The sequence below is a fragment of the Castanea sativa genome, chromosome 2 (assembly GCF_040712315.1).
Source record: "Castanea sativa cultivar Marrone di Chiusa Pesio chromosome 2, ASM4071231v1".
Taxonomy (NCBI): Eukaryota; Viridiplantae; Streptophyta; class Magnoliopsida; order Fagales; family Fagaceae; genus Castanea; species Castanea sativa.
In genome coordinates this window covers 9,749,107-9,776,485 of record NC_134014.1, presented here as the reverse complement: position 1 = coordinate 9,776,485, position 27,379 = coordinate 9,749,107, and the positions used below count along the sequence as shown (strand labels likewise).

General features: G+C 36.0%; 2 protein-coding genes across 4 annotated transcripts; one reads left to right on the top strand and one right to left on the bottom strand.

The window, feature by feature from the left end:
* The first annotated feature begins 2,397 nt into the window (after positions 1-2,397).
* LOC142624371 (kinesin-like protein KIN-13A) lies at positions 2,398-12,442 on the top strand. 3 transcript variants are annotated; one of them, XM_075797932.1, is made up of 14 exons: positions 2,398-2,624; positions 2,722-2,796; positions 2,942-3,208; positions 3,916-4,137; positions 4,991-5,179; positions 5,861-5,965; positions 6,158-6,235; positions 6,462-6,543; positions 8,151-8,313; positions 9,122-9,451; positions 10,602-10,820; positions 10,921-11,524; positions 11,627-11,692; positions 12,106-12,442. In XM_075797932.1, the coding sequence occupies exons 3-14, from the start codon at positions 2,996-2,998 to the stop codon at positions 12,286-12,288; spliced, it is 2,454 nt and encodes an 817-aa protein (XP_075654047.1). In that variant the 5' UTR covers positions 2,398-2,624; positions 2,722-2,796; positions 2,942-2,995; the 3' UTR covers positions 12,289-12,442. The 3 variants fall into 3 exon arrangements, with proteins under 3 accessions (XP_075654047.1, XP_075654046.1, XP_075654045.1); XM_075797931.1 differs by having other exon boundaries at positions 2,488-2,624; positions 2,956-3,208; positions 4,976-5,179; XM_075797930.1 differs by having other exon boundaries at positions 2,488-2,624; positions 4,976-5,179.
* A 3,554-nt stretch (positions 12,443-15,996) lies between these two features.
* On the bottom strand, positions 15,997-25,965 carry LOC142626212 (ubiquitin-like-specific protease ESD4). Its single transcript, XM_075800006.1, has 9 exons — positions 24,690-25,965; positions 24,435-24,511; positions 24,260-24,353; positions 24,074-24,172; positions 23,816-23,908; positions 23,598-23,717; positions 17,324-17,427; positions 17,112-17,184; positions 15,997-16,715 (listed from the first exon to the last, which is right to left on the bottom strand). Exons 1-9 carry the CDS (start codon positions 25,476-25,478, stop codon positions 16,653-16,655), a joined length of 1,512 nt encoding a protein of 503 aa, XP_075656121.1. The 5' UTR covers positions 25,479-25,965; the 3' UTR covers positions 15,997-16,652.
* Between the last annotated feature and the right edge of the window lie 1,414 nt (positions 25,966-27,379).

Sequence of the window (27,379 nt, the reverse complement as noted above, 5' to 3'; positions counted from 1 at the left end):
AGAAGGTGCTTGGACGAGCTTTGCGTGTTCGGGTTCCACGAAATCACACCGTGCCGTCCAAAGGAATCATAAACCTCGTCCATGATAAGGTCGTCCATAAAGGAACGACCTCCCGTAGGAACGAGATATGTTCGTCCAGAGGGTTTCTGAACGAGCCTTTGACACTTGAGAAAATTCCTAGATATATACAACAATTCTGTATCACACGTATAACTTCCAACAACCGTTATGTGAGAAAAATGTAACTCTTAAACAGTTGAGGAAGTTATCCCTGAACCCTAACACCTCCTCGAATCCAAGGAAGATTACAAGTCTAATAACTGTTCTTAGGACACTATATAAACACTTCTTCAGACAAAACAAAGGTACATTTTTACATTTCCTAAAAAGTTGGAACTCCAAAATTATAGAGAGAAAACTAACTTTGTCATCGGAGGGTTCTTGGTCGGCAACTCCGGTCACCTTTGATCGTTTTTTTTTTTTTTTTTTTTTTTCCAGATCACTGAGATAGCAAGTAGTCCATTCAAGTTTGAAGTATCCAACCTACTGATTTTCTTCGCATTATCAATATTATATACTACTAAATAGGCAACCACAAATATTCTAAATACTACCCCCCCAAAAAAAAAAAACTTCCAACAGTAAGTTCTCCATTTCGCATTCTCTATTTCTCCATAGATTGACTGTTAAAGTTGTAAATGAGTTGAGCTAAGTTGAATATTAAATTTATGATTGTTTATGTACATTTATTTCAAACATGAGTCGAGATTGTTCACATGCTCAAGAGCTCGTTCATAATCAGAGATTAAACTAGGATTTAAACTTAGAGGGCAATGTACAAACAATTTTTTTATTTTTTTTGTTTTGTTTTGTTTAATGTAAACTAGTCAATGCTACTAAAAAAGATAAAGTTTCAACTAGCTTGGGCCAAACGGTGCAACCAGCTTGGTTGGTTGATCTACAGATCAACAATAAAAAGAAGGTCAAGTTTCAACCATTCACAAATCTCTGCACATAAAGTAGCAATCAACCATTCATAGAATTAATTTTATTTATTGAGTTAAAAATATACTCGTAAGAACTAGGAATGACAATGGGGCAAGTAAGAGGCAGGTTTTCTATTCTCCACCCTCACCCCACTCTTACTTCAAGGTGAGTTTTTCTCGCCTTGTTCTAGCGGATCACAGCGGCTACGAGTATCCATACTGCCACACTCAATACATATCACACGCTCAAGTAGGTGAGCCTAATCCCTCGTATCCTTGCACAACGCTACTCATAGTGTTTTTTTAATTATTAGAGTGTGTTTGGATAAGACTAGTTATATTTTGTTTAAAAACTAAATTTTATAAAAGTACAATCATAAATCATACTCAGAAAACCAAAGTTTTAAAAAAATTATACATAAACTAACAAAGAAAAGAAATGGATATTCTAAACGAACTATAATAAATAAATAAAGAGAAATGTTAATGAATGCCTTAAGGATAGAGAAATTATTAAGTCCACTATTAGGACTGTTGACGTGGTCCTCCCTGACCTCTTAACTAATAAAATGCTGTTATTTATGCAAATATAATATCATTTGGTAATTTTTATTTTTTATTTTTTATTTATTGTGTTGATTAGGAAGTCATACATACATTTGCATAGATGACACCATCTCATTGGTCAGGGAAGACCACATCAACATTCCTCTCAATGTAAATAATAATTTCTCTTATGGATATTTGTTAGTGAACCATTTTTAAAAAGTTTTGATGGGACAAGAAAAAAAGCAATTAATATTTTAACAGTTTTTTCTATTTTTCATAAAAGCTGTATCAAATTTTTTTTTAAAATAGTTAGTTAACAATTGGTCAAGACACTTGTTAACATAATTCATAAATAAATAAGACAAAAAAAATGATAAAAAAAAGGCAACCAAGTTTTAACCGTGACCAAACAGAGCCTTACATTTGTGACTATGCCTTTTTGCAATTGACACGATAAGATTCGAACATATATCTAATTTTAAACGTATATCCTCGTCGTAGCGTGCCGAGTGCACTGTACACAAACAATATCCCTCCAATAAACGTTTCACATTTCACTTCCTGACCCAAACTGACCCACTCGGGCCAACCGGCCGCCCCCCTTTACAATTGGCACATGTTGAAGCCTGACTCTGAACTGAAGCAACTCGTCGTCACATTCACACTCAACAGAGGGGAACCGACACACCCGAAAATTATCAATAACCCCGAGGGCATATTAGTCTATCTATCCACCAAATTTAAAATGTCCGTTTAATACTTAAAAAATAAAAATAGAAAATAATCTACCAATTATAATTGACATCATTTCTCTTTCACACAAAGTAATAAATTTATTTCAACAACAACAACAACAACAACAAGGCTTTGTACTCATTGCATTTCACAGAGAGAGGCACTGAGAGAGAGGTAAAGAAAGAAAGAGACATTGAACCTTTCCATTACGATCAAATTAGGGTTTTGCTTTCTTCATTTCTTCGCTTCGGATCTGATCGCAACTCTATCAAATTCTCAACCCACAGATCGATTCGATCGCGTATTCGTATATTCACCCCCCCCCCCCCCCCCCCCAAAAAAAACAAAAAACTGGTACGCATGCTTCAAGTTTTTTTGTTTCACTCCATTTTGTTAATTTTGTACGAGTTTTAAAGCTCCGAGTTGAAAATCTGGTTTCATTGAGTTGCAGATTCCTTGGATTTGAGTCACATTTTCCAGTAATCACTTTTCATGTTCCACTTTGAATTCGAATTTTCCCCTCCTTGTGAGTACCTCTTTGTTTCTTTTTTTGATAAATGTAATTTCAGATCACTGTCTTTATAAGAGTTCCTTGTCCTGGATTTGAAATTGCGTTGCGATTTTATTTTTTTATTTTATTAAATTTTGATGGAGGATTTTTGCGTGTGAAGCGGTTGTTCGATAGATCTTGAAAATTGGCTCCTCAAAGGCGATCGCAGCGCCACATGGGCGGCCAGATGCAGCAGAGCAATGCTGCTGCAGCGGCGGCCACGACGGCTTTATACGATCATGCCGGTGCGGGAGGCAGTGGTGGCAGTGATGCCGGCAGCGATGCGGTCATGGCACGGTGGCTTCAGTCCGCTGGGTTGCAGCATCTGGCCTCTCCCTTGGCCTCCACCGGCATCGATCACCGCCTCCTCCCCAACCTCCTCATGCAGGTAAGTAACCTTTTTCTTTGGCTGGTGTCTTTATGTTTTAGCTTATTGATCGCTATATATCTGGTTAATTGGTTGATCAAGTTGCAAATTGAGTTTGGACGGTCCTTTTGATAACCCTTTTAGGTGTTTAGCATTGGAGAAATAAGTACATTGCTACATGGTTGCGTTTCTGGTCATTTCTATCACCCATTTTGGCTTTTCCTATTAGGGTTTATGACAGTTTAATTTCCCTTTTGTTATTGCTCAAAAACATAATGCATATATTTGCCGCTCATTAAACTGCTTAGCCTGTCACGGGTAAATGCCCCTAGATGCAACTGGTTCTGATGGGTGAGGTTAGTTGCTGGTAGGTTTTATTAGCTAGAGGCAAGTCTGAAGGGTGAAGTGCCCTTCTTTAGAAAGGTTCCTACGATATCAAAACACACACTCACATAATGCATATATTTGGGTATGGTATTTTTGCAACATTCTAGGAATATTATTTATTTATGCTTTCGGAAGAAGTTTGTGTCGACTGCTAGTCTGGTCAGCCACTCAGTGGTTTAGAGTTTTAGGCATGATCAGTTTGATCATTTGTTATGTCTATTGACCTGCGAAGTATTTTTCTTTTGGGATCAATGGTGGTACTGTCAAATGCTGTTTCTTCTATGTACATGAATGTGATTAAAGTTTGAGGATTGACAAGGAAGCATGTGATATTGTCGAAGGGTTATGGAGCACAGTCTGCTGAAGAGAAACAGAGGCTTTTTAAGTTGATGAGAAACCTCAATTTTAATGGGGAGTCTGGGTCTGATCTGTATACGCCTACCGCCCAATCCTCGGGAGGAGCGGCTGTATCAGAGGGGTTTTATTCTCCAGAGTTCAGGGGTGATTTTGGAGCTGGGCTTTTGGATCTTCATGCCATGGATGATACAGAGCTTTTATCTGAGGTATGTCCCTGTATAAGTTGTTGTGTCCAACTGGGCAGGAAGCTTATACATTAACTGGTTATATGAAATGTGTTATGATAAAATCAGTGTATTTTTTACTTTAGTACCTACTGTTAAAAGGACTAGGGTTGAAAACCATGGAATGACTATAGGTCGTGTTGATTAAATGTCTTTCGGTCTTTCCACTTTTTATGTTATTTCCATACAGTAATATATGCTCATCTTACTGTCCATTTATTAGTGAAGGAGAAAACCAGTAAGAAAGAAGAATTTAGACTGTTTTGGGGTTTAATCATTTTAGCTGTATTATAATTATACTATTCATATGTAAGGGTAGTGCTGCAGTTAGGATGAGTTATTTGACCTTTCTTGGGCTGAGAATATTTTCTTAACTTTATTAATAATTTTAAGAAGTATATAAGTCAATTGGGATGTCAAATATGTTTCGTAATTATTGTAATTGTAGGGAATAGCGCTTCTTGGCTTTATTAATAATTTTTGGGTAGGATTCGCTCAAGAATTTTTGTATCTGCCGATATTTTTTTATGTTTGTTGAAAATCGTGGATGGGAGAAGCTATAAACTTCATTGAATTCAGAAGTATTATGCTGAAGAAGAATGATACTCTGTTTTTCTTTTCATTTCAGATACTTCTTAGTTTTATCTCTCTGGTTATTATATTATCTGTCAGTCACGTTATGATCTTTATATCAATTTTAAGGGATTTAATTCTAGACTCTTTTACATTTCATTTATAGTTTATTTTTTGTCTCATAAGAAGTTTAGGTTTATTTTTTCTGTGCTGAAAATATGTTTTTTATTTTTCCCTTTTCTAATAGATTGTCGTTCATCAGCATGTTATTTCAGAACCTTTTGAGCCATCACCCTTTATGCCTGGTGGTCCAAGAACATTTGATGATGATTTTGGTGTGACAAGTGGTGGACAGCTAAGAGGGCAATCAGATGCAGATGCATCAGTTCCATTACCTATAAATGAAAAAGAGACGACAAAGGAAAACAACGTGGCAAAGATAAAAGTTGTGGTATGTTGGTCATACGAGTAGCAGGTTGCTCTGTTTGTCTCTGCCTCTCTGCATATGTTATGTGCCAAAAGGCAACTTTGATTATTAGATCATCATTTACAAAGGGAGTATGATAATTGTACAAGGGATTTTGGCTCCGTTTATTTAATATGTAAATTAGTTATTGCACATGGCTGACCCTAGTCTATTGAGGATTCATAATCCTCCCAAAATTTTGGACTAGAATTGATTGTTGATGATGTATGTCCAATATATTCCCTTTTATATCTATTATGCAAGAAAACAAATTTTGAGATGCCTCCTGGGTGATATTGTCTCTCTACATAAACACTTTTCATAAAAAAATTTCCCTATTTAATATAAGTAGTAGTTTGCCTACACATTTGCTTACAATATTACTTAAAATTAGGATCCAGACACCTAGGTTTGAACAAGTGCGGTAATTGTTAGATTTTTTTTTTGAGGACTTGCAAAATTATCTATATATTAATAAATGTGTATCACATACTGATACACGGTCCCTTCTTTTTGATATATACTGCTAACGATGTTGCCTTCCCTTTTTTCTTTTGGTTGACCATGCGGTTCTTGCATATGCATGCAATTTGCATAAAGGGATATTTTGTAATATTTTCTTTTCCCAGTAGTCCTGAAATTGTTGTATTATAATGCATAACTTAGGTACGAAAAAGACCTCTGAACAAGAAAGAGCTTTCTCGGAAGGAGGAGGACATAGTAAATGTTTATGACAGTGCTTATTTGACTGTCCATGAGCCCAAACTGAAGGTATTTTTCTCCATTATCACAAAGCACCACTATATTTTAGTTTTTATTTTTTGTTTTGGATAAGTACCTTTATATTTTAGTTTTTGCTGAAATTGATTTTGAAATTGTATTGATGCTGTTGATGAGTTTTCTTTTCCCCTCTCTTTTGTCTCGTGTTGAGTAAACATTTTTTTTTTCTTTTTGCTGTTAAAGGTGGACTTGACTGCATATGTGGAGAAGCACGAGTTTTGTTTTGATGCTGTTCTCAATGAGCATGTCACCAATGATGAGGTAATGGTTCTGATACTACATATTGAAGTTTCCACCTACTGCTGCTCTGGTATACTTGACAGTGTAGAATTTTTCTTAATATCTTGATAAAATATTTCTCTGATGTTTATGATATTGTTATGCTTGGGTTTGATGGTCGAGGCATTTTTTGTTTAATGTAAGACTGATTATTTGATTGTTGATATTTGGATCAGAATATGACTTCTTTGCATGGTATTTGAGACAGGTTTACCGGGTTACTGTTGAACCAATCATTCCTACCATATTTGAGCGAGCAAAGGCTACATGTTTTGCTTATGGTCAGACAGGTGTGTGGAGATTCTGATCTCCCTTTCTATGACAAAAAGCTTATTATGTTATCATCTGTTATCTATAAATTCTGCTGAATCACATGATGTGTTCAGAATGTTGGAAATCTGAATGCATAACAATGTCTTCATAAAGTAAATTTTAATGTTGTAAACCAAAATTTAAGTAGAGCGAGAATAAGCAGGATTTTTTTTTTGTTGGCAATTTGTGAAGGAAGTGGTAAAATATTTTACATCCAACAAAAAAATCCGTTTGAAACAGTTGGGCCTTCATATCTAATTTGGGGTTCCCCACATTCTATAATTTTTTTGGCTGAAACAATCGGAGCCCTTTAGACTTATAAAAGGCCCTGTCAAAGGGAAACCGAAGTAACAGATTTCAGTTTAATCATTTCATAACTAGGTGTAAATAACAATGCTTAAGGCATTATTTAAAGAATATATTTTTAAATTATATTCTATTGCAAATTAGAATTTAGTGCCAAAAGCATTGTCTCAATGGCACGCTGCCCGGTCTCCCTCATGGGGAGAACCTGGGTTTAAATCCCCCATCCCCACTTATTGTAAGGAGAAAAAAAGGTGTCTTGAAGAGATGGTTGTTTAAGATTTGGAAGTGAAGTTGTAAAAGGTGGTAAGCTGCAAATACCAAAATTGGAAACCTTGAAATGCTTCACACGTTGTTTATTCTGCATTTTTAAGTTTATACAGTGGAAAAGAAAGATAAACGAAAATGTTTCCCATGGTCAATGGAAAACAATCTCAATAAAGAGGAAATGCTTCTGTTTCTTAAAAGCAGAAAGCATTTTCTGCAATGTTGCATGATTAACAAACACCACAATATACTCAAAAAAAAAAAAAAAAAACCCAACGGTAACTTTTGTTTCTTTGCCCCCCCTTTCTCCCTTGATTGACTAGTGACCAACTTTTGAGTTGACTTTTTTCTAAATGTCCTTTTTAACTTAAACCAACTGCTTTCCCACTTAATTTTCTGTGTAGATTTCAATTGAGTGTCTATTTTTCCTTTTGAGGCTCTCAAATGGCTAAAAAAACCTGTCAGGGCGTTGCCTAGTGGTTGGAGGCTTTGGATGAGTTGGAGACCTAGATATCCTGGGTTTAATCCCCACTAGGAGTTCTACTGGATTACTTGATACATATTTTTGGTGGGTGGGGTCGTGTATTCATGGTTTCCTATTTGGGGTTTGTTTTCGTGAATGAAAGTTTTGTTCATGAGATTATTTGGAATTATGATTTTCCGAGCTAGCCAAACAACATAAAATGTTATTTGGCTCATTTTAGGAGCCCACCAAATCCATGAAAATGAGCCAATTTCCCAGAAAGTGAGTCATTTTACAAAAAAACATTTTTCCATCAAAAGGAATAGAGTGTTAATTCTGGTTGTGTTGGAAGCTATTTGTTTGTTCATAGCACTGAATTAATTTTGGGTGGAGCATCATGAACAATTATTAACATTCTATATCTATCTATCTATCTAATCCTGACCTATTGTAGAATTTTTTTGGTCTGTTCTTTCTTGCTAATGCTGGTGGTTTGGACCAAGGTCTACTAGTTTGAATTATTGAATTTATACCCAAATATCTTTATTTCAGGTAGTGGTAAGACCTTCACAATGCAACCATTGCCTCTCAGGGCTGCAGAAGACCTTGTTAGATTGTTACATCAGCCATTCTACCGTAATCAGAGATTCAAATTGTGGCTTAGCTATTTCGAGATATATGGCGGAAAACTCTTTGATCTTCTGAGTGATAGAAAGTTAGTATATCTTATTGCATTTTTGCTTTTCATTTATTATTTTGCTTCTTCTTTTTTGGCTTCAGAACTTTTATGTTTTTGATTTAATAGAGTAATTATGGGAGATTTACAGTAATGTGTGTATCAAGTGTCCTTGTTTTGTAAAATTAACTGTTTTCTTTGGGGCTTGTTTGGATTGAAGGGGAGAGAAGGGGAGTAGAGTAGAGTTGGCCGGAAATTAGGCTAATTTCCGGCCAACTCTACTCTACTTCCCCTCCTTCATCCTCAATCCAAACAAGCCATTAGTTTGCCTATTTACTTGCAAAAGTTTAAGGTGTATGACTTGGTTAAGGGCAGTGTGCGAAGGATTCATTTTTTCTAGTCTTATTAGGAGTTTGTGGACAATCATGTTGCATTGCTTCCAAGCATCTCTAATCACCATAATTACCAACAAGCATCATGTGTCGTGCTTCAAGTTCTTATTTTCTTTTTGTAAATGTGTATGTTACTTGTTTGTGTTAATGGTCAATACTTGCAACTATATGCTACTTGGAGGGTTGGATCTGGATGATGAATTATTTTGAAATTTCATCTCGAGTACCTACAAGCATAGTGCTTCCCATGTTAAGCATTCATGTTTTTTTTTTGGTTGGATTGAAATGCACGTATCATATATGTGAATTATAAGCACATACGTATCTTGCCATCAAAATTAAGCATGTATGTATCTAATATTAATGTATCCATTTGCTGCACTGTGGATAGCATACATGTTAACACTAATGCATGTATTTGTTGCTAAATGATTGAGTTCATTGTTGCCCAATAGGAAACTCTTTATGAGGGAAGACTCGAGGCAACAAGTTTGCATTGTCGGACTGCAAGAATTTGAAGTTTCAGATGTACAAATTGTTAAAGAGTTTATTGAGAGGGGAAATGCTGCAAGAAGCACTGGGTCCACTGGTGCCAATGAGGAATCTTCTAGGTCACATGCTATCTTACAACTTGTTGTTAAGAAGCATGGTGAGATAAAAGATGCCAAACGTAGCAATGATGGAAATGAGTCTAAAACTGGGAAAGTTGTTGGGAAGATTTCTTTCATTGATCTTGCTGGTAGTGAAAGAGGTGCTGACACTACTGACAATGACCGACAGACAAGGTAATGTATGTGGATCTCTGCTTCCCTGGAAATTGGGCAGAGATCCAATTCTTCCATAATCTTTGTGCATAAACATATAAAATATATAATTTTTCTGCTTCTACCTCCTTTGAAGGGAGTAATTGTTATGGCTTCTTTTAATAATGTCAGTATTTTTTATATATACTTAAATACACTTTTGGCCCTTAGAGTTTGGTGCTGTTTTTATATTGGCCCTTTATGTTTCTCAATTTTCATTTTGTCCCTTCATGTGTGATTCAATTTTCATTTTGGACCTTTACGTCTCATTTTGTTCCATTTAATTCTTGTCGACATTTGTTGTATATCATATTTACAATTTAAAACTCATGTCATAAGAATTGATAGAGAATTCCATTTTTTTTATAAAATTGATGTAAGAAAGAACCCAACTATTGGAGAAACTAAATTAGCTCAGATGGAAGATTGTATGAACCAGAGGCTAGGCAATGGCTTTTAAAGCATTGAGAAGTGTAGGATTATGTAGTCAACTAGGTAAAATTGGTGTGGCTACTAATAGAATCTAAGCATTTTATATTCTTTCAGGTCTGAAACAGTTTTGCTTAGATTTAACTTGGGATTTGAATTAGGGTGCCCTTATTCTATCAAATTTGAAACCTGGTGGATGCTGCTGTTTTTACAGTTATCCTGTATCTTTGGCAATGCTAGATCACTGGGTGGGTAGAAGCCCTGCCCAAGCTCAAATTTAAGATCTTATCTGGCAATGACCAACTAATCTTGTTGGGTATGAGGTGTTGGACTCAGGGTGTTGGTCTAGTCATTGGAGGTGTCAGTTCTTCACTTATGATGTGTTTATCTACTGCACTGCGTACTGGGTGATAATTTGGCCTCTGTTTTCTCTTTTCAATCAATTTGACTAAATTTGAGTAACTGGTCTCACATTTGACCCTAAAGTTTGCCTCTAATTTTGCTGACTTTGCAATACTGTGTTGTTTTCATAGGGTTGATGTAAACAGGTTTTTTCCTAGTTAGACATTACTTCTTCTCTCTTTTATTTATTTTTTTAAAATTAAAAAAAAAAAACTGTTCTGTGATATTTTTGGACTGTTGTTGTGTTGCTGTGGAATTGACATAATAATGCAATTTTCTGATTTTTTTTGTGGCATTTCAGGATTGAGGGAGCAGAAATTAACAAGAGTCTTTTGGCTCTCAAGGAGTGCATTCGTGCTCTAGACAATGACCAGATCCATATTCCTTTTCGTGGGAGCAAACTTACAGAGGTGCTTCGTGACTCCTTTGTTGGCAATTCGAGGACTGTTATGATCTCTTGCATTTCCCCAAATGCAGGTTCATGTGAGCATACCCTCAATACTTTGCGATATGCAGACCGGTATGCCTTTTACCATTATGAGTTTAAATTGAAATACCTCAGTTTCAGGGGACTGTTATCTTTTGCAACGTTGATTGAAGTATGACTTTTAAATGAATAGGGTTAAAAGTCTCTCCAAAAGTGGAAATGCGAGAAAGGATCAGGCTATCAATTTATTACCATCAATTAATAAAGATGTTTTACCAGCATCATCTTTGCCGGTGTCTGTTGAATCAGAGGATGTTTTTGAACAGCGTCAGGAGGTGAAAGTAGCTGATACGGGTAGAAGGGTTTTGGAAAAGGAAAATCTCTCATACAATCCTACTGTGGATTATAGTAAACAGCCCTCCAGTTTCTCATCAAGTTACCCCTTAAATGGGCGAGAGGAAAAAGGGGTGGCTTCTGGCTCAATGGATAGGGAGAGATACGAAATAAAAAATTCTTATGGTGATTCTACTATTCCAAAGACATACTCCTCTTATCCCCAAAACTTAGTTGACACAGAAGAGAAAGTGCAAAAAGTGTCACCACCTCGCAGAAAAGTGTCTAGGGAAGAAAAATCAGAGAAGCTGGGGAATTGGCTGAGAAAAGATTCTAGTGGATCGGATATTTCCACCACAAGCACCAAGCAACAGAATACAGGCAATTACAACACAAATAATGTTGGATCCCGGCAATATGAACCTGAACCTCCACCTGATGGAAATATTAATGCTATACTTGAGGTTGGTTATCTATTAGCCCTGTTCTTTCAAACAAATTTGTAATTGTTTTAGAGATTCCTTTGTGCCTAATGTTTATCTCATATGATATTTTCACTGCTTTAGGAAGAAGAGGCCTTGATTGCTGCTCATAGAAAAGAAATCGAGGACACAATGGACATTGTCCGTGAAGTAAGTGAAAAATTAATTAGTTGACAGTTTCTAACTTTGGAGTTGCTTTAATTATATAGGTTAATTACTGCTTAGGTCTTTTTTATACTTATAGTTTCTTAGTCGCCGCAGCATATGAATTGCTTCACTTGGATTTTTTTGGTCTAATTATATATAGTTTTCTGATATGTTTAGAATCATTACATTTTTTACTTTCTATGAACCTCAGAAAAAGACAGTATTTATCCGAATCATTTTAATATTAGTTCTTCTACCATACCACCTATGAAACTGAAGTAAATTAAAGTGTGAAATTCCCCAAAATTGGTTTCAGTTACATATCTTCAACTCGTTTTGGAATTATTTGTTTTATGCCTAAAAAGTTATCCACTGATCTGAGTCTGGAATTGATCCTGTATGTTTCTGGATTCTAGGAAATGAAGCTGCTGGCAGAAGTGGACCAACCAGGCAGCCTTATAGACAACTATGTGACCCAATTGAGCTTTGTGCTTTCTCGCAAGGCAGCAGGTCTGGTTAGTCTTCAATCTCGCCTTGCAAGGTTTCAACACCGGTTGAAAGAACAGGAGATACTTAGTCGGAAAAGAGTACCTCGCTAAGGCACCTTTTTTGTATCTTTGAACATATCCTGTCATGTAATTTCCTTCTCTCATATTTTTGCAGTGTTCTTTTGCCAATGTTGAACGGTTCTGTGTATTCAATGTATATGGACCTTCTCTGGTTACAATATATAGTTTTTGTCTTCCTCTCACAGTCAATGCATGAGCTGGGTGAAGGTACTTGCCCAAAAAAAAAAAAAAAAGACGAAAAAAGATATGAGGCACTGCACAGCTAAACTAAATCTGAGGGCTATGGTTGGTGTTGCATCTGAACTCTTGGCTTGAACATTGGGGTTTCATGTCTGTAATCAAAGATTGTGGTGTTGTCAATTGTATTGTTTAGATGAGTCTGATGTGTTTCTCAGATTTCAAGGGTTTGTGGACTTCGGCTGTTGAATTTATATTCAGGAAAAGAAAAGAAGAGGGGGGAAAAAAAAAGATGAAAAAAATACTTTATTATTTCCATAATTTTCTGAAATTTTCCTTTTTTACAACCTCTTTTTTTTTTGAATTATTCCCACCACCTACTTCTGTGTTTGTTATGTAGCTTTCTGGTTTCTGGTTGAAGATTGGTCCTGATATAATTGGTTCGTAATATTGATTCAGGGTGATTATTTGATTAGGGCTCTACTTGACTTACCGATTTATAATAGTTGGCGTTTTATACTCTATTATGATAATTATATTGAAAAGCTTACAGTGAAGTATGGGCTAGGATGGGGTTTAAAGTTTAATGACGAAATTTATTAAGTACTTTTAGTCTAATACATTAGACCCCATGAATTTCACATATAGCTGCTGAAGGTACTAAAAAATCAACCCTTTAATTAAGGATATGGCATTAAAAGATCATATACATAATAAAACTTTAGGAATATGTGGCATTAATTAAGAAATAATGTGCTTGTGTAGATTGTTGAGTTTTGATGTAAAATGCACACGAAATTGTTTGCGTAACGTGTACGTACACGGTTCACCAGACATCCACACGTTCAATTCATCAGTGATGCCTTAACAGCATGTATAAAAGGTTTGAGTCATTTGAACGTGTGAAAATTTTAGGAAACATTATATACATCCAAAGCGTAAAACAATAATTAGCCCAAAATAATTTTTACTTTTTTCCTTGGATGTGGAGGCCCTTTATAATTGGCCCCAAGTTCTATAGCAATCAAATTCTTTTTTTCTTTTTTTTTTAATTTATAAAAAATGTTTCTCTTAAATAACTAAATAATCTATTTATTATTTTTAGAGAAAACAATGTTGCATTATGCGCTTGTTTGAAAAATATTTTTTTCCCAAGGAATTTTGTTAGTTTTGAGAGTTGAGACAATGTGTTCAATCTGATATGAGAATTCTTGCTAAATGGTATAAATGCTATTTTTTATTATCAAATTTGTAAAAAGCACACTTTATTAAGAATGCTAAATGCTATTAATTTTGACATCTTGCTACAGTGTGCTCTCAAAAATTAGAGTGCACTGTAGCAAAATGTTATAATTTTTAATATATTTTCTCTTTCCTCTAATCTCTCTCTCTCTCTCTCTCTCCCCCTTTCTCACATCAAGCTTCTTCTTTTTTCTGCTCCAAATCAGCACCGGTGTGGAGATCGGCATGCAGATTGTGCTCACGGATTGACTCCATTCGAAGATTTTCCTTGGTGTGTTGATTGTCGTTGGGTGTTTTACTGTGTGTTGATCGTTGCTTTGGGTTTGGGTTTGGATTTGGGTTCAATGTTGGTTTTCTTCCGTGTTATTGTTTTTGTTTGATTGTTGTTCAGTGTTATTGTGCATATATTTGATGTTTTTGTTTGGTGTTTTTGTTTTTGTTTTTCTAATTGGTGGATGTTGTTGTGGTTTTGGGCTTGTGATTTTGGCGGTTGTGGTTGTGGGTGATGGTGATGGTGTAAGTGATTGTTGTGGGTGTGGCCAGTGGTGGTTGGTGGTAGTGGGTGTGGGTGTGATTTGCTGGGTTGAGATGGAAGATTGACTTTGTTGGATAGTCAGGTGGGTATGGGTGGCTGGTTTTTTTTTTTTTTTTTGGGTGGTGATGGATATGGGTTTGCTAGGTTGAGATGGTCTGTGTGAGTTTGCTAGGTCAAGAGAGAAAGAAATATATATTGAAAGATAAAGATATAATAAAAAAAAAATTTAAATAAAGTGGTAAAAAATATAGAACCTTTGATATTAGGTGTATTGTAAAATAAGTTGTTAAAATTGATAAAATGACGTTTTGAGATGCTAAATGCTAAAAATTTTATAATCTTTGATGAGAATGCTCTAAGTATGGTATCCCTAACTATTGAAAATATTATTTTATGAGGTGATACTCTTCTCTCATGATATGAGACTATAATCTAATAAGCTCGAAATGTGGCGACCCTTGGGAAAATTGTCTAATCACGAGAAATGTCATGAGACTCCTCTCTCATGGTATGAGAAAAGTCTCACAAGTGAAGATCCCACGTACTGTACGGTAAGAGTCAATAAATAGTCTGCTGATTATTTTTTTTTAAACCAATAATCTACTTAAAATTTTGGCTATGCAAGCACCATGTAGGGCTTCCAATATTGGCTGCTGAAGTTGTATAACAATTCCATAATAATAAAAATAAAAAAACAAAACAGAATTGTATAGCACCGATTTTTAATTTTTTTCTTCAGAAACAGTAATGAATTTCCCCTCGTTGAACTAATCTATTTAGCAACAAATTCTTGTTTTCTTCAACCAAAAAAAAAATCTTGCAAAAATCATATCAACTAGTTACAGTTGGAAAGAAAACTATGCCTTACGTTATTGGTGTGTTTATCTATATTTTTGTGCTTCTAAGGGCATTCACATTGGTTCTTTTATAATATAAAAAACTATGATATTTACACAATTTTGCCCCAAAACTACTCACATTTAGTGGGTGTATAAATGTGCATATTTACACATTTACTACAGTAACAGTGTAATGTGTAAATATACACAGTTATGTAGCTTTTCATTTTATTTTTTATTCTTTTCTTCTTCCATATATTTGTTGTCTCTCTCTTCTTTCTTCCTTGTTCAGCTGATACACGTTGACCACCACAAATGAAAAAGATGATGATGTAGGTTCATCTGTGCAACATGTTGGTCTGTGTAATGGGGTGGATCTGGTTGTGGAGGATGATAGAGAGAGACTTGGGTTTGGAAAGGAAGTAGAGAATGGTTGTGAAAGAGGAAAGAGAGTCTTGGATTTGTAAAGGAAGAACAGGCTGGTTGTGGGGGAGGAGAGAGTCTTGGGTTTAGAAGGAAGAGGAGGCTGGTTATGAAGGAGGAGAGTCTTGGTTTTGGGAGGAAGAAAAGGCTGGTTGTGGAGGAGGAGAGAGTGACAAAGATGTGGTTTTTGTTTTGTTTGAGGAGGAAAGAGATGACTGGAAAATAATAATAAAATTGATAAAAAAAAATAGTATTTTAATGAACTGTAACGTAAAATAAATGATCTGATATTGAATGTTTTGAAGAGTGAGAATGTGAAATATAAATGCAATTGAACACTAACTAGTTTACCTAAAGTAGTTTTTAGCATCCATGGCCAATATCTCCTCCAAACCGGGCTGGGAAAACCGGAAAAGTATCCATTACTTAATAAAATTGAAATAGGAAAAAAAAATAAAAAAAACATAAGTTCTCTATCTAAAAGATCAACAATACCTGACTTAGGGACCAAGGGAGACATTGAGCAAAGATTGCATAGAAAATCCATTAGCACGAATTATCATTGACAGCATGCCATGATAGTAACAACGGAAACCCTATTTATTAAAACAGTACAAGCACTCATCATTCATCAGAATACACCAAACAAGGCCTTTCATTTTCTTGAGCACCAGAAACTTATGGTTACAATTATAAAATCGACTCCAATACTCAAAATAGGCACAAAAATAATGACTTTGAACACTAGGCATGATGGATACAAAAAGATCAAAAAAGAAAAGGGAAAAGAGGTTAAGAAACTATTGGCTTCCAAACTAATCCAAAAAACCTCAGATGTTACAAGTGAAAATTATCAACTCATAACCTAGCACTTTAAACTAACCCTTCAAAATGATTGGCTTACTCTTGTATAGTATATACAAGCTACGACTCCAGTCTTGTACACTACCAGTGATATGCCAGCCCCCAGTCAACTCACCAGAATCATCTTGATCATTCGATTAAACAAACTGGAACTCCTGCATGGTTATCACCCAAATCCTGACCAAAGCGAAGGTATCTTTTCTTGAGTCTAGACAATGGATACCAATTTCATGATTACCATCTAATGATGGAAAAGTGTTATTTTCAAAAGGGTAATATAGCATTTTTCAAAACCAGCAGGTTGACATTTTCAATTAGTTGGCTCTCAATCTAAGAATCTCCTTTGCAGTCCTCTGCCGAAAATAGGGCATGTGTTCCTATAAGGGAAAGAAACAAAGATTCAATAGTAATCAATAAATGACGTAAGCTAATTGGTGCAAGCTACTGTACAAAATTATACAGGAGCAGGTATTATGCTCACTGGGTTCATGGTTGTAAGGGATCTGTTTTGTATGCTTCATTGCCGGGAAAAAAGAGAGTAACTTATTTTCACTGTAGCACTATCCCTTTTAGAGTTTCAGCCCCCCCCCCCCCCTCTCCCTCTTTTCTCACTCTCTCTCTCTTCAATTGATGCAGTTAAGGACTAAGAATATTTTATATATAATTACAGTTACGGACTAAGAAATGATAAACTAATAAATCAAAGGAAACAGACATGAGCAATTTAAAGCTATATAGCCATTCAAGAGAAGCATTTTTCCTATGCGTCTTACCTGGCTGAAACAGAGGCCAAGACCTCTGCTGTAAAAGTCTGCATATTTGATCATAAACATGCCACAGTCAAACCTGTGTATGACAATCATTCAGGGGAAAAAACAGTTCAATGAGAAGCACTTTCTGCTTATTGTAATAAGTTTATAAAACCTTTAAACTGTTGATAATTGAAATACAGTGCATGACTAGCATAAAATATATGAACACCCACCCATTCTTCTGTTCAGGAAGGTCCTCGACAAATTCTTGTTTCCAAGAACTTAAATCGATGTCTTTTCCACTCTTGTCTTTCACTTCATCTACAAAATATCTAGCCTGGACGAGTCAATGATAAACATCAGCTGCAAATCTCAATCAATTGAACAAACTTTAAAGAGGTGCGCAACCATCAAGGTGCAAGATACAACTAAAACTATAGAGAAGGGAATAACTGAGAGGTGCACACCACCGGGGTATTAATTTACAATACAAGTCCTAAAAAATTATATATCTGGTTATGCAATAGGCCAAAACTCATAACAACATCAAGCTTCCTTTACCATTAATCAGTCTGTACATGCCCTAGTAAAACCTTTAAGGATGAGACACAATGTAATATTAGGGTTTTTTTTAAATTTTTTTTTTATTATTATCATCACCTCTTAGTGTCTCCATCCCCACCCCACCCCCCACAAAAAAAAAAAATGAGGAATTGTTACTATTAGAAATTCATAAATATTTATTTTTTATTCTTTCAATAGCTTTTTTTTTTAGGCGAAAAACTCATTTTCGTCCATACATTTTCAGCAATTCCTACTTTCGTCCCTAACTTTTTTTTTCACCGCTTTTAGTCCCTATTTAGAAAAACGCGTTCTATTTTAGTCCCTATCGTCAGTGCCCTAACGGCAAAGTCCTAGGTGGCAAAAGGAACACCCTATTAGCTAACGCAGCGCTGATGTGGTAATTAAAATATTATTTAGCATTTTTATATGCCACGTTAGCATTTTAATTTTTATAAAAAGCCATGTCATTCTTTTTTCTTTTCTTTAATTATTTTAAAATAAAATAAAATTTTAGTTATTATTTAATTATTTAAATAATAATTAACATAAAATTTTCTTTTCTTTTGGAACACAATTTTGGAAAGTATTAACCGGAAATTATCTGGATGGAAGAAGTTGTACTTGTCTAAGGGGGGTCGTTTGATGTTACTCAAGAGTACGCTTTCTAGTCTTCCGACTTACTTTCTATCGTTGTTCTCAATTCCTACTCATGTGGCTAATAAAATTGAAAAGATGCAAAGGGATTTCCTGTGGGGAGATAGCAAGATTCATTTGGTAGGATGGGACAAAGTTTGTGCGCCTATAGCCAATGGTGACTTAGGGATAAGGAAACTCACTACCTTTAATAAGGCTTTATTGGGGAAATGGTTGTGGCGGTTTGGTAAGGAAGAGGGTCGTTTATGGAGGCGGGTAGTAGCTTCAAAATATGGGGAAGATTGGGGGGGATGGACCTCAAAGCTGGGTAGGGGAGCTCATGGGTGTGGTTTGTGGAGAAGCATCCGTATGGGTTGGGAGGATTTCAGTAAAGATTGTCAGTTTGTGGTTGGGTTGGGGAATAAGGTGAGGTTTTGGCAGGATGGGTGGTATGGGGATCAACCTTTTCAGTTGGCTTTTCCTAGGCTGTATGGCATTGCCATTGATAAGGAGGCTTCTGTTGAAGCTTCTTTGCATAGGCAGGGGGCAGAGGTTAGAAGATCTTGGAATGTTCGGTTTAGTAGATTTTTTAATGATTGGGAGATGGATGAAGGGCTGCGGTTTCTTCGTATGTTGGGTGCTATAATCCCTCCTATGGATGTTGGTGACCGGATGAGCTGGAAATTGAAGCGTAATGGGGCTTTTGACATCCGGTCGTACTATTACAAATTAAGAAATTCTCCTTCAACTATCTTTCCTTGGAAAGCTATTTGGAGAGTTAAGGCCCCTAGGCGAGTTTCTTTTTTTGTTTGGTGTGTAGCTTGGAATAAGATCCTAACGGGAGACAATCTGAGATTGAGGAGATTGGTTTTTGTGGATTGGTGCATTATGTGCCGTCATGGTGGAGAGACGGTAGATCACCTTCTTCTTCATTGTGAGGTGGCCTATCGGTTATGGAGTTTTGTTTTTATAACCTTTGGCTTGGCTTGGGTTATGCCTAGTTCGGTTCCAGACTTGCTTTTTGGATGGTGGAATTGGTTGGGGAAGCATTCGTCTCAGATCTGGAATTTAGTCCCGTTGTGCATCCTTTGGTGTATTTGGAAGGAGCGGAACCGGAGGACTTTTGAGGATTTGGATAGCTCTAGGGATCAGTTGCTTGCTTCTTTTTGTGGAACTCTTTTTGATTGGTCTAGGGCGTGGGGACTCACGTCTAGTGATTCCCTCCCTTCTTTTCTTTGTTCCCTTCTCTTTTTGTAATTTCTCTGTTGTTTGGTTTTCTCTCTTGTTTCTCTTTATTTTCTTTTTCTTGTATTTCTGGGTTGCTATGTGTTTTTCAGGCATAGAGTAACCTTCGTATATATATCATTCTTACTTATCAAAAAAAAAAAAAATTTATTTTCTTTTAAAAATTATTTTGTTGGAAGATCATCTTTGTGTTCTTCGTGTTCTTACAGTTCATATTCTTCATGTTTTTAGTAAATTAGTTCCTATTGGAGTCATTTATTTTCTTTGCCTTTCCAGTACTTTTTTTATAACCAAACAAATCAAAATTTAAAACTTAGATCAAACAATAATCAACATACACCAACCAAAATCCAGAAATCAACATACACCTAGAAATCAATATACACCAACAATCAAACCCATAAACAGATCTGCATATTTAGAAATTTTAACCCAACATACACCCACTAAAATCAAAAGACCTGATGACACTCTTATTTTTTGTGATGCTGATCCTACGCAAATAGCTAGTTTGAGAGCAATTCTGGCTAGATTTGAGGAGGTCTCAGGTTTAAGGATTAACTTGGGGAAATCTGAGTTAGTTCCTATAGGGGCGGTCTACAACATGGATGTTCTGGTGGGGATGTTGGGTTGTAGGCAATCCTCTCTTCCATTGAGATATTTGGGGCTACCGTTAGGAGCTAAATTTAAGGATTTGTCAATTTGGAATCCTATTTTAGAGAAGATGGAAAGGAGATTAGCAGGTGGAAGAGGTTGTATCTATCTAAGGGGAGTAAGGTAACTCTTATTAAAAGTACTCTTTCCTCCTTACCTACATACTTTCTTTCCCTTCTAACTTTACCTGGGAAGGTGGCAAATTGTATGGAAAAGTTACAACGAGATTTTCTGTGGAGTGGTATTAATGGTGAATCTAAATTACACTTGGTCAGTTGGGCTCAGGTTTGTAAGCTGCTGCAGGTTGGAGGGTTGGGTATTAGACGATTAAGGAGTTTTAATTCTACCTTGTTAGGAAAATGGTTATGGAGGTATGGCATGGAGACCGATGCTCTATGGAGGAGGGTTATTGAGGTGAAATATGGGAATGATTGGGGTGGTTGGTGCACGAAAAAGGTGACCAGTGCTTATGGTGTTAGTTTGTGGAGACATTTTAGGAGTGGTTGGATGAGTTTTTCTAAACTACTTCTGTATGATGTGGGGGATGGTTCTCAAGTGAAGTTTTGGAAGCATGTGTGGAGTGGAGATCGTACTCTTCAAGAGGCTTTTCCGGAACTTTATTGTATTAGTAGAACAAAGGATTCTTCAATAGCGGAGGTTATGTGTTGGTCTGGTGGGAGGATTCATTGGGATGCTAAATTTCGCCGTCCTCCACAAGATTGGGAACAAGAATCCTTTGATCTATTAATGGATATGGTCTACTCTTCGACAGTACGAGGATTGGGTCCAGATCGGTTGTGTTGGAAGCCAGCAAGGAGTAGAGGTTTTGAGGTTAGAGGATTTTATCTTTCTTTCTACCCTCCTACCATCTTATCCTTCCCTTGGAAGATGATTTGGAAATCGAAGGTTCCTCCAAGGGTAGCTTTCTTTTCATGGTCTGCTTTCTTAGGTAAGATTTTAACAATAGATAACCTTCGCAAACAACGCGTGCTTGTTCTTCATTGGTGCTATATGTGTAAGAATTGTGGGGAGTCAGTAGATCATCTTCTTCTTCATTGCCTCATTGCCTGTGAGTTATGGTCGATGGTGTTTTGTTTGTTTGGAATTCATTGGGTTATGCCTCAGAAGGTTATTGAGTTGTTTGAGTCTTGACAGGGTAAGTTTGGACGGCATAGAAATATAGTTGTGGAGAATTGTGCCTCATTGCTTGTTATGGTGTATTTGACACGAAAGGAATGCTAGAAACTTTGAGGGATGTGAACGCTCTATGTTAGAGATTAAGTCTTTTTTCTTACACACTCCCCTCGATTGGAGTGTGGTCTTTTGTCATTTTTCTTGTTCTTCCCTTCTTGTTTTACTTGATTGTTGTAATCTTGATTATTGATTTATGCCCCCATAGTACATTCCCAATGTACTTGGATTGGCTGTTTTTCGTTTTTTAATAAAATTTTCGTTACTTATAGTAAAAAAAAAAAGACTTGCATCCTCTTTGTTCACAAAATCAACACCAATCTCCAAGTTGGAAATCCACCAATCCATCGAAACACAAAATCATATCCAACTTGGAAACTCACCGATCTCCATCATCCTCCAAATCCCACCATTCTCTCAAACCCAGCTTTGGAAGCATAGTCCACAAATTCGCCACAGGTCAGTGTACCAATCCGCCACAAACCCAGATCAACAAATCTCACAAACCCACGAACCCACAAATCCGCCACAGATCAGTGCACCAATCCGCCACAAATCCACAAACCCAGATCTACACCGCTGAGCTGAGAGATAGAGAGATGAAAGAGAGAAACTTGCCTATCTGGGAGAGAGACAACGATTTGTGAGAGTGGGTCGGTCACAGGTGGTCAGAGAGAGACTTGAGCGAATCGTGAGAGTGGGTCGGTCAGATGTGGTGAGGCGATGAACAACCGTCGGTTTTAGTGGCGACAGCGGTGGAAATGAGCAGAGAGGCCGACAATGGAGTTAGAAAGAGCTGTGAGAGTTTTGGAAGAGAGAGAGGAAGGTTTGAGAATATTAAGGGAGTCCGGTTTGAGTTTTGTGTTTGGTTTTTGTGTTTGGTTTCAAAGCATAAGAAAATCTTGTTGAATGGCTTTGTGTAACTGTTGAATGTCTCTGTGTTTTGTTTTGTAAATTTGTATGGGCATGTCTTTTTATTTTGTAAATTTGAGTGATTTTATAGGTTTGGTTGTTAAGAAAATGCAAGAAAAGAAAAAAAAAATTTTAATTTTCTGGGCAAGCTTAGTAAGGGAAGAAAATGAAGAACACATAGTTCTAAGTTCTTCATGTTCTTCCAAAAAAAAGGAAAAAAATAATTTAACTAATTTTCTGGGCAAGCTTAAGTTTTGAGTTTTAATTTATTTTATTTTTTGGTTTAAATTTTCTGATGTGGCTTTTTATAAAAATTAAAATGCTGACATGACATATAAAAATGCTAAATAATATTTTTTTAATAATATTTTAATTGCCACATCAGCGCCACGTCAGCTAATAGAGTGTTCCATCTGCCACCTAGGACTTTGCCATTAGGGCACTGAAAATAGGGACTAAAACAAAACGCGTTTTTCTAAATAGGGACTAAAAGCGGTGATAAAAAAAAAGTTAGGAACCAAAGTGAGAATCACGTGAAATGTAGGGACGAAAATGAGTTTTTCGCCTTTTTTTTTTAATAAGTGCATTAGGGGTGTTTGGTTTGTGTTTTCAAACAACCATTTTCAGTATTTAAACAACATTACACGTATTTCTACACACTTTTTTACCCACACATATTTCCATAAATGTTTTCAAACAACAATTTTCAGTTTTTAAACATATGTACCAAACGGGCCCTTACTCTTTCAATTGCTATACTATGGTTTCAGTTCAATAATTAAAAACAAAGGGAATGAATATCCCATCATTTGAAATTTCACAATTCAGACAAGAATTATAGGTTCCCATAAATTTCTATAGTGCCAACAATGACAACAATTTTCAAGTTGGTGTGGCAGTAGTCAAGGTGATGACGCTGGCAACAGCAGCAATGCTGGTGGTGATGGTGGGCAGTGGCTGGATGGTAGTGGTAGACAGTGGCATTGTTGATGCCAGGACAATAATGGTGAACTAGGTGGTATTGTCTCCTTGATTTCACCATATATATATATATATATATATATACATATATATATATTTTTTTTTTTTTATGAATTATTCAAAATATTTAATAGCCTATTTGATTAGTTGGTAATTTGGCTAGACAATAGCTTAGTCAAAAGGAATCTCCATAAAGCTATTTCACTGCCCAAAGGGGAAAAAAGGATTGCAGTTGGGAATCAATTTCCAAATTCTGGAATCTATGTAGCCATTGACTAATTTGCATGCAAAATGTATAGCTGAAGAGGTAATGGCCACAAAGCATACCAGTACTCTCAGCACTTGGGTATCTTTCCCTCCGAGTGAATCAAGATATTGCAACTTCTCGTCTTTCATATTGATAACTGCCAAGCACCAATGTATCTCTTTGTGGATAGGGACAAATATCTGATCACAATAACAAACCATTTTAAAATTCAAAGCAATGGCCAATCAAACAATAATCATATGGAGGAAAACAAAAGGAGGGTGCACAATCAACTTACTTTGTCACACTCAATGAGGCCATATCCCAATTTCCTTTGGCTAGTCCATCTTCTGACAGATTTATAATCATAGCCACCCCTTCCACTTATTATCTGAGCAATAACAATCAGATTAAGAAAAACAAAAAGGCATGAATATTAGCACCAGAGAACGTGAAATGGGCTAAAATTATTCCTAGCAGAATTAGTAACAACAAAAAGGGGGAAGGACCTAACTTTACCGAGGTTGAAGTAAAAAGTAGTATTACAAAAACCAACCTTTTTGTAGAAAAAGGTGTTGAAGAAATGGCATTTCAAGAACTTCTGTGGCTCCCGCTTTTCCCTCTCTTTCAGCAACTCAAGGTACACATTTATCACCTGCAAAAGAAGGCGCATATGTATCAAGAAACTACACTTCCAGACATGCTATTGACACAAATGTATAAATGCAATACCAATAATTACCTCATCATTCAACCATGCACCTGGTCTAAGGCACAGTAAATGTTCTCCCGTGATCTCAATATTTGAGTTTTCATGAGTGACTAAGACCTTCCTCCTGTAGCAGGACACCCTATTAATGTTATACTAACAAACACACCCATTTCTATTTACTAACAATATGTGCATTGAATCATACCGATTGGTATTAAATGCACGTTCAACGTCAGCCTTTTCCTCCTTCGAAAGAGGGACAAAAGGTTCTTGTGGTACAGCCTGAATATATATAAATATAATACAATGATAGAAACCTTTAGAAATACTATTTGATCAGCATTTGAAAGCACATTCTAACTTTTACACAGCAAACCAACAAAGCTACTGAACAACCAAAAAAGTACCTAAATAACTAACTTCTATAACTAACTTCTAAAGCAAGTAAAAAGATTTTCACCTCCACCGGTTTCTTGGCTGGCTGCAACGTTTGAAGAAAGCTCCGTTGCTTCTCTTTAAGCTCAATCTGGAAGTTCAGGTTCTTCAATTTCGAACTCCGCCTCTCCGCAGCCTCAAGCAATTTCTTGTACGCAGAAACATTATTCAAATCCACCACCTCTTGATTCAGAGACAAAGAATCCAACATCTTCTCTGCATTGTCCATCCTCAAATTCCCATTTGCCAAGTAGCCCGAAACCTGCGAAGATGAGGAAGGCAAGTGCTGCTTATTGGAATTATCCAAATCCAATACTTCCACATTGGTCACAACCTCAACTTCCTCTATACTGGAATCTTCGGATACTCCAGCCTTCTCATTATCCGAATCCACTTCAATCACTTCCTTTTCCTTCTCTTTTGTAAAGTACCGAAACGTTCGCATTGCGCTATCCTTAGCCTTATTGTAATTGTGACTCAAAATGCTACCCATTTCATCAAACACCTCCAGTTTTTTCAAAATCCCACTAGTCCTCAACTCCGATTTTCGATTCAAACCAGTCGAAACCCCGTAATTCACTATCCTACAAGGCGCGTGGACTTCTCTGCCGAACCGTGGAGTCACTTCCGGGTACCGAGAGAGCCTGGCGACACTGCTATTCGACGAAACCACTGGTCGCTCAGGGCTCTGGTGCATAGGGGAGAATCTGAGTCTCTTTGAAACGTGAAAATCGGAAGAATTCTGAGATGGGATTGCGCGATTGAAGCTCAAAAACTCGTCCTCACGCTTACGATTGCTCGTTCTGGCACCCATTGATGATACTTACACCCTAGAAATCGAAAACCCATTTAAGAAAATCCATTTTCGGAGTGACCCATCATCTCAATTTCGAAAAATTTTAGGGTTTTGGTGAGGGGAAAATAGATGAGTGCGTGGTATAGTCACAGTTAAAACCCTAGAAAACGACGTCAATTTTGGGTTCGGAAAATTAGGGTTTTGACGGGAGCTGAAATTGTGGAAGATTTGGAGCAACAAAGCGTGAATTTTGAGAAATCCAAGGGTCAAATTCGGAATTAAAAAGAAAAAGAAAATAGAAATTTAATCAAATCAGGGCTTCGAAGGAAAATATAAAATCTTCGGGAAGAAAGAAAGAGAGAGAAGGAGAGAAGTGGGTTTTCCTTTCTGTCTCGGAAAAGAAAGAAATTTAAGAGAGAAAGGAAAGGCAATGATGGCCTCGTACTCGTACTTGTATAGGTTCAGAACTTTTCCGATTGATGATGTTGTAAAATAAAAGTAGAATAGCTTCAGGTTCAGGCAGCCTCACCTTCCTTAATTGTTCTTTGAAGCTGCTCAGCTTTTATAGGTGGGTCCCACTTTTTTCCTAACATATTGATTTGCTGACTCAGATACACTTTTTAATTTTGTCTCTTTTTAGTTGCCTTGTGTTCTTTTTTTTTCTTTTTTATCTTCAACTTTCTCTCTTTTTATTTACCCAAAAAAAAAAAAATCTCTCTTTTTAGTCACATACGCACCAACAATTTTTATTTATTTCTTGATTCTAACGTTGATTTTGACTTTTTTTTTAATAAAAAATTAGACAGATTTAAATTTCATAAAAAATTCCAACTGTTCAAGTTAAGATTTTTAATTTTTTATTCTTTTTTGTTTGTTTTAGTTTTGATTTCATGGGAATATCAGAATTAATGATCTTAACTTTTATTCCACGTGGTTGTCAACTCATTGTGTTATTATATTTTAAGAGACATGGTTCTCAATTGACCCTATTATCTTTCAGGGTTAGTAATTTTTCAACATAGTTTGAAAACAATTCTAGTTATTAAATTAGTCTTTATCTTTATTGACCTTAAGCACTCCTAGTTAGTTGACAACCTTACTTGAACAGATCTATTATAGAGCTCGTTCCTCTGTGTCCTTTGATCACAAGTACTCTTGGTTGGGAAAGCATAATCTAATTGGATGAGGTCTTGAGAGAACTGTAAATGTAAATGTTTTTTTTTTTAATGGAAAGAGGGAAATGTAATTGCTGGTTCGTTTTAATTCTGCAAAATATGGTGTTAATAACTTTACAAGAGATTTGCTTCAATCCCATTTAAAAAAAAGAATGAGATTTGATTCAAATTCTTTTCACAAATTATTATTATCCGAATACTAATTATAATTACTTTCTCCTTTCTATTTTTTATTTCTCAAAAGGAAGGTGATAAGTAGTGAGTAATTATGAATTTATGTCATGATGTTGCTCTAATTACAACTAGGATTTTAAAAAAAAAAATTTATGGTTAGTAAGATTTGGAAAATGTCAATAGTTTTGTATCTTAATTGGTTTCTTCGTCAAGGGTTCAAATACTTTCTCGGTTCCTTCCTACTGTAACTATCAAATTATTATAAATAAAAAATTTCAAAAAAAATTATTTTATGAGATTAACTAATAAATCCTCCTCTCATAATATGTGAATCTCACAAAATTTTGTATCCCATCAAATATGAGAAGTGCACTTCATAAAATGGTTTCAGAGATACTTTCTTCATAGTTGAACCCTTTTATTTTTGGAGAAAAAATGTTGGACCTAATTTAGCTTACACCTGTTCTCTAGGGAAAAAAAAAAAAAAAAAAAAAAACCCTTAAACCTAGTTCTTAACGAAGCAGATCAATGACAGGGAAGAAAAAAAATGCCGTGTCATTCTCTCTCTTT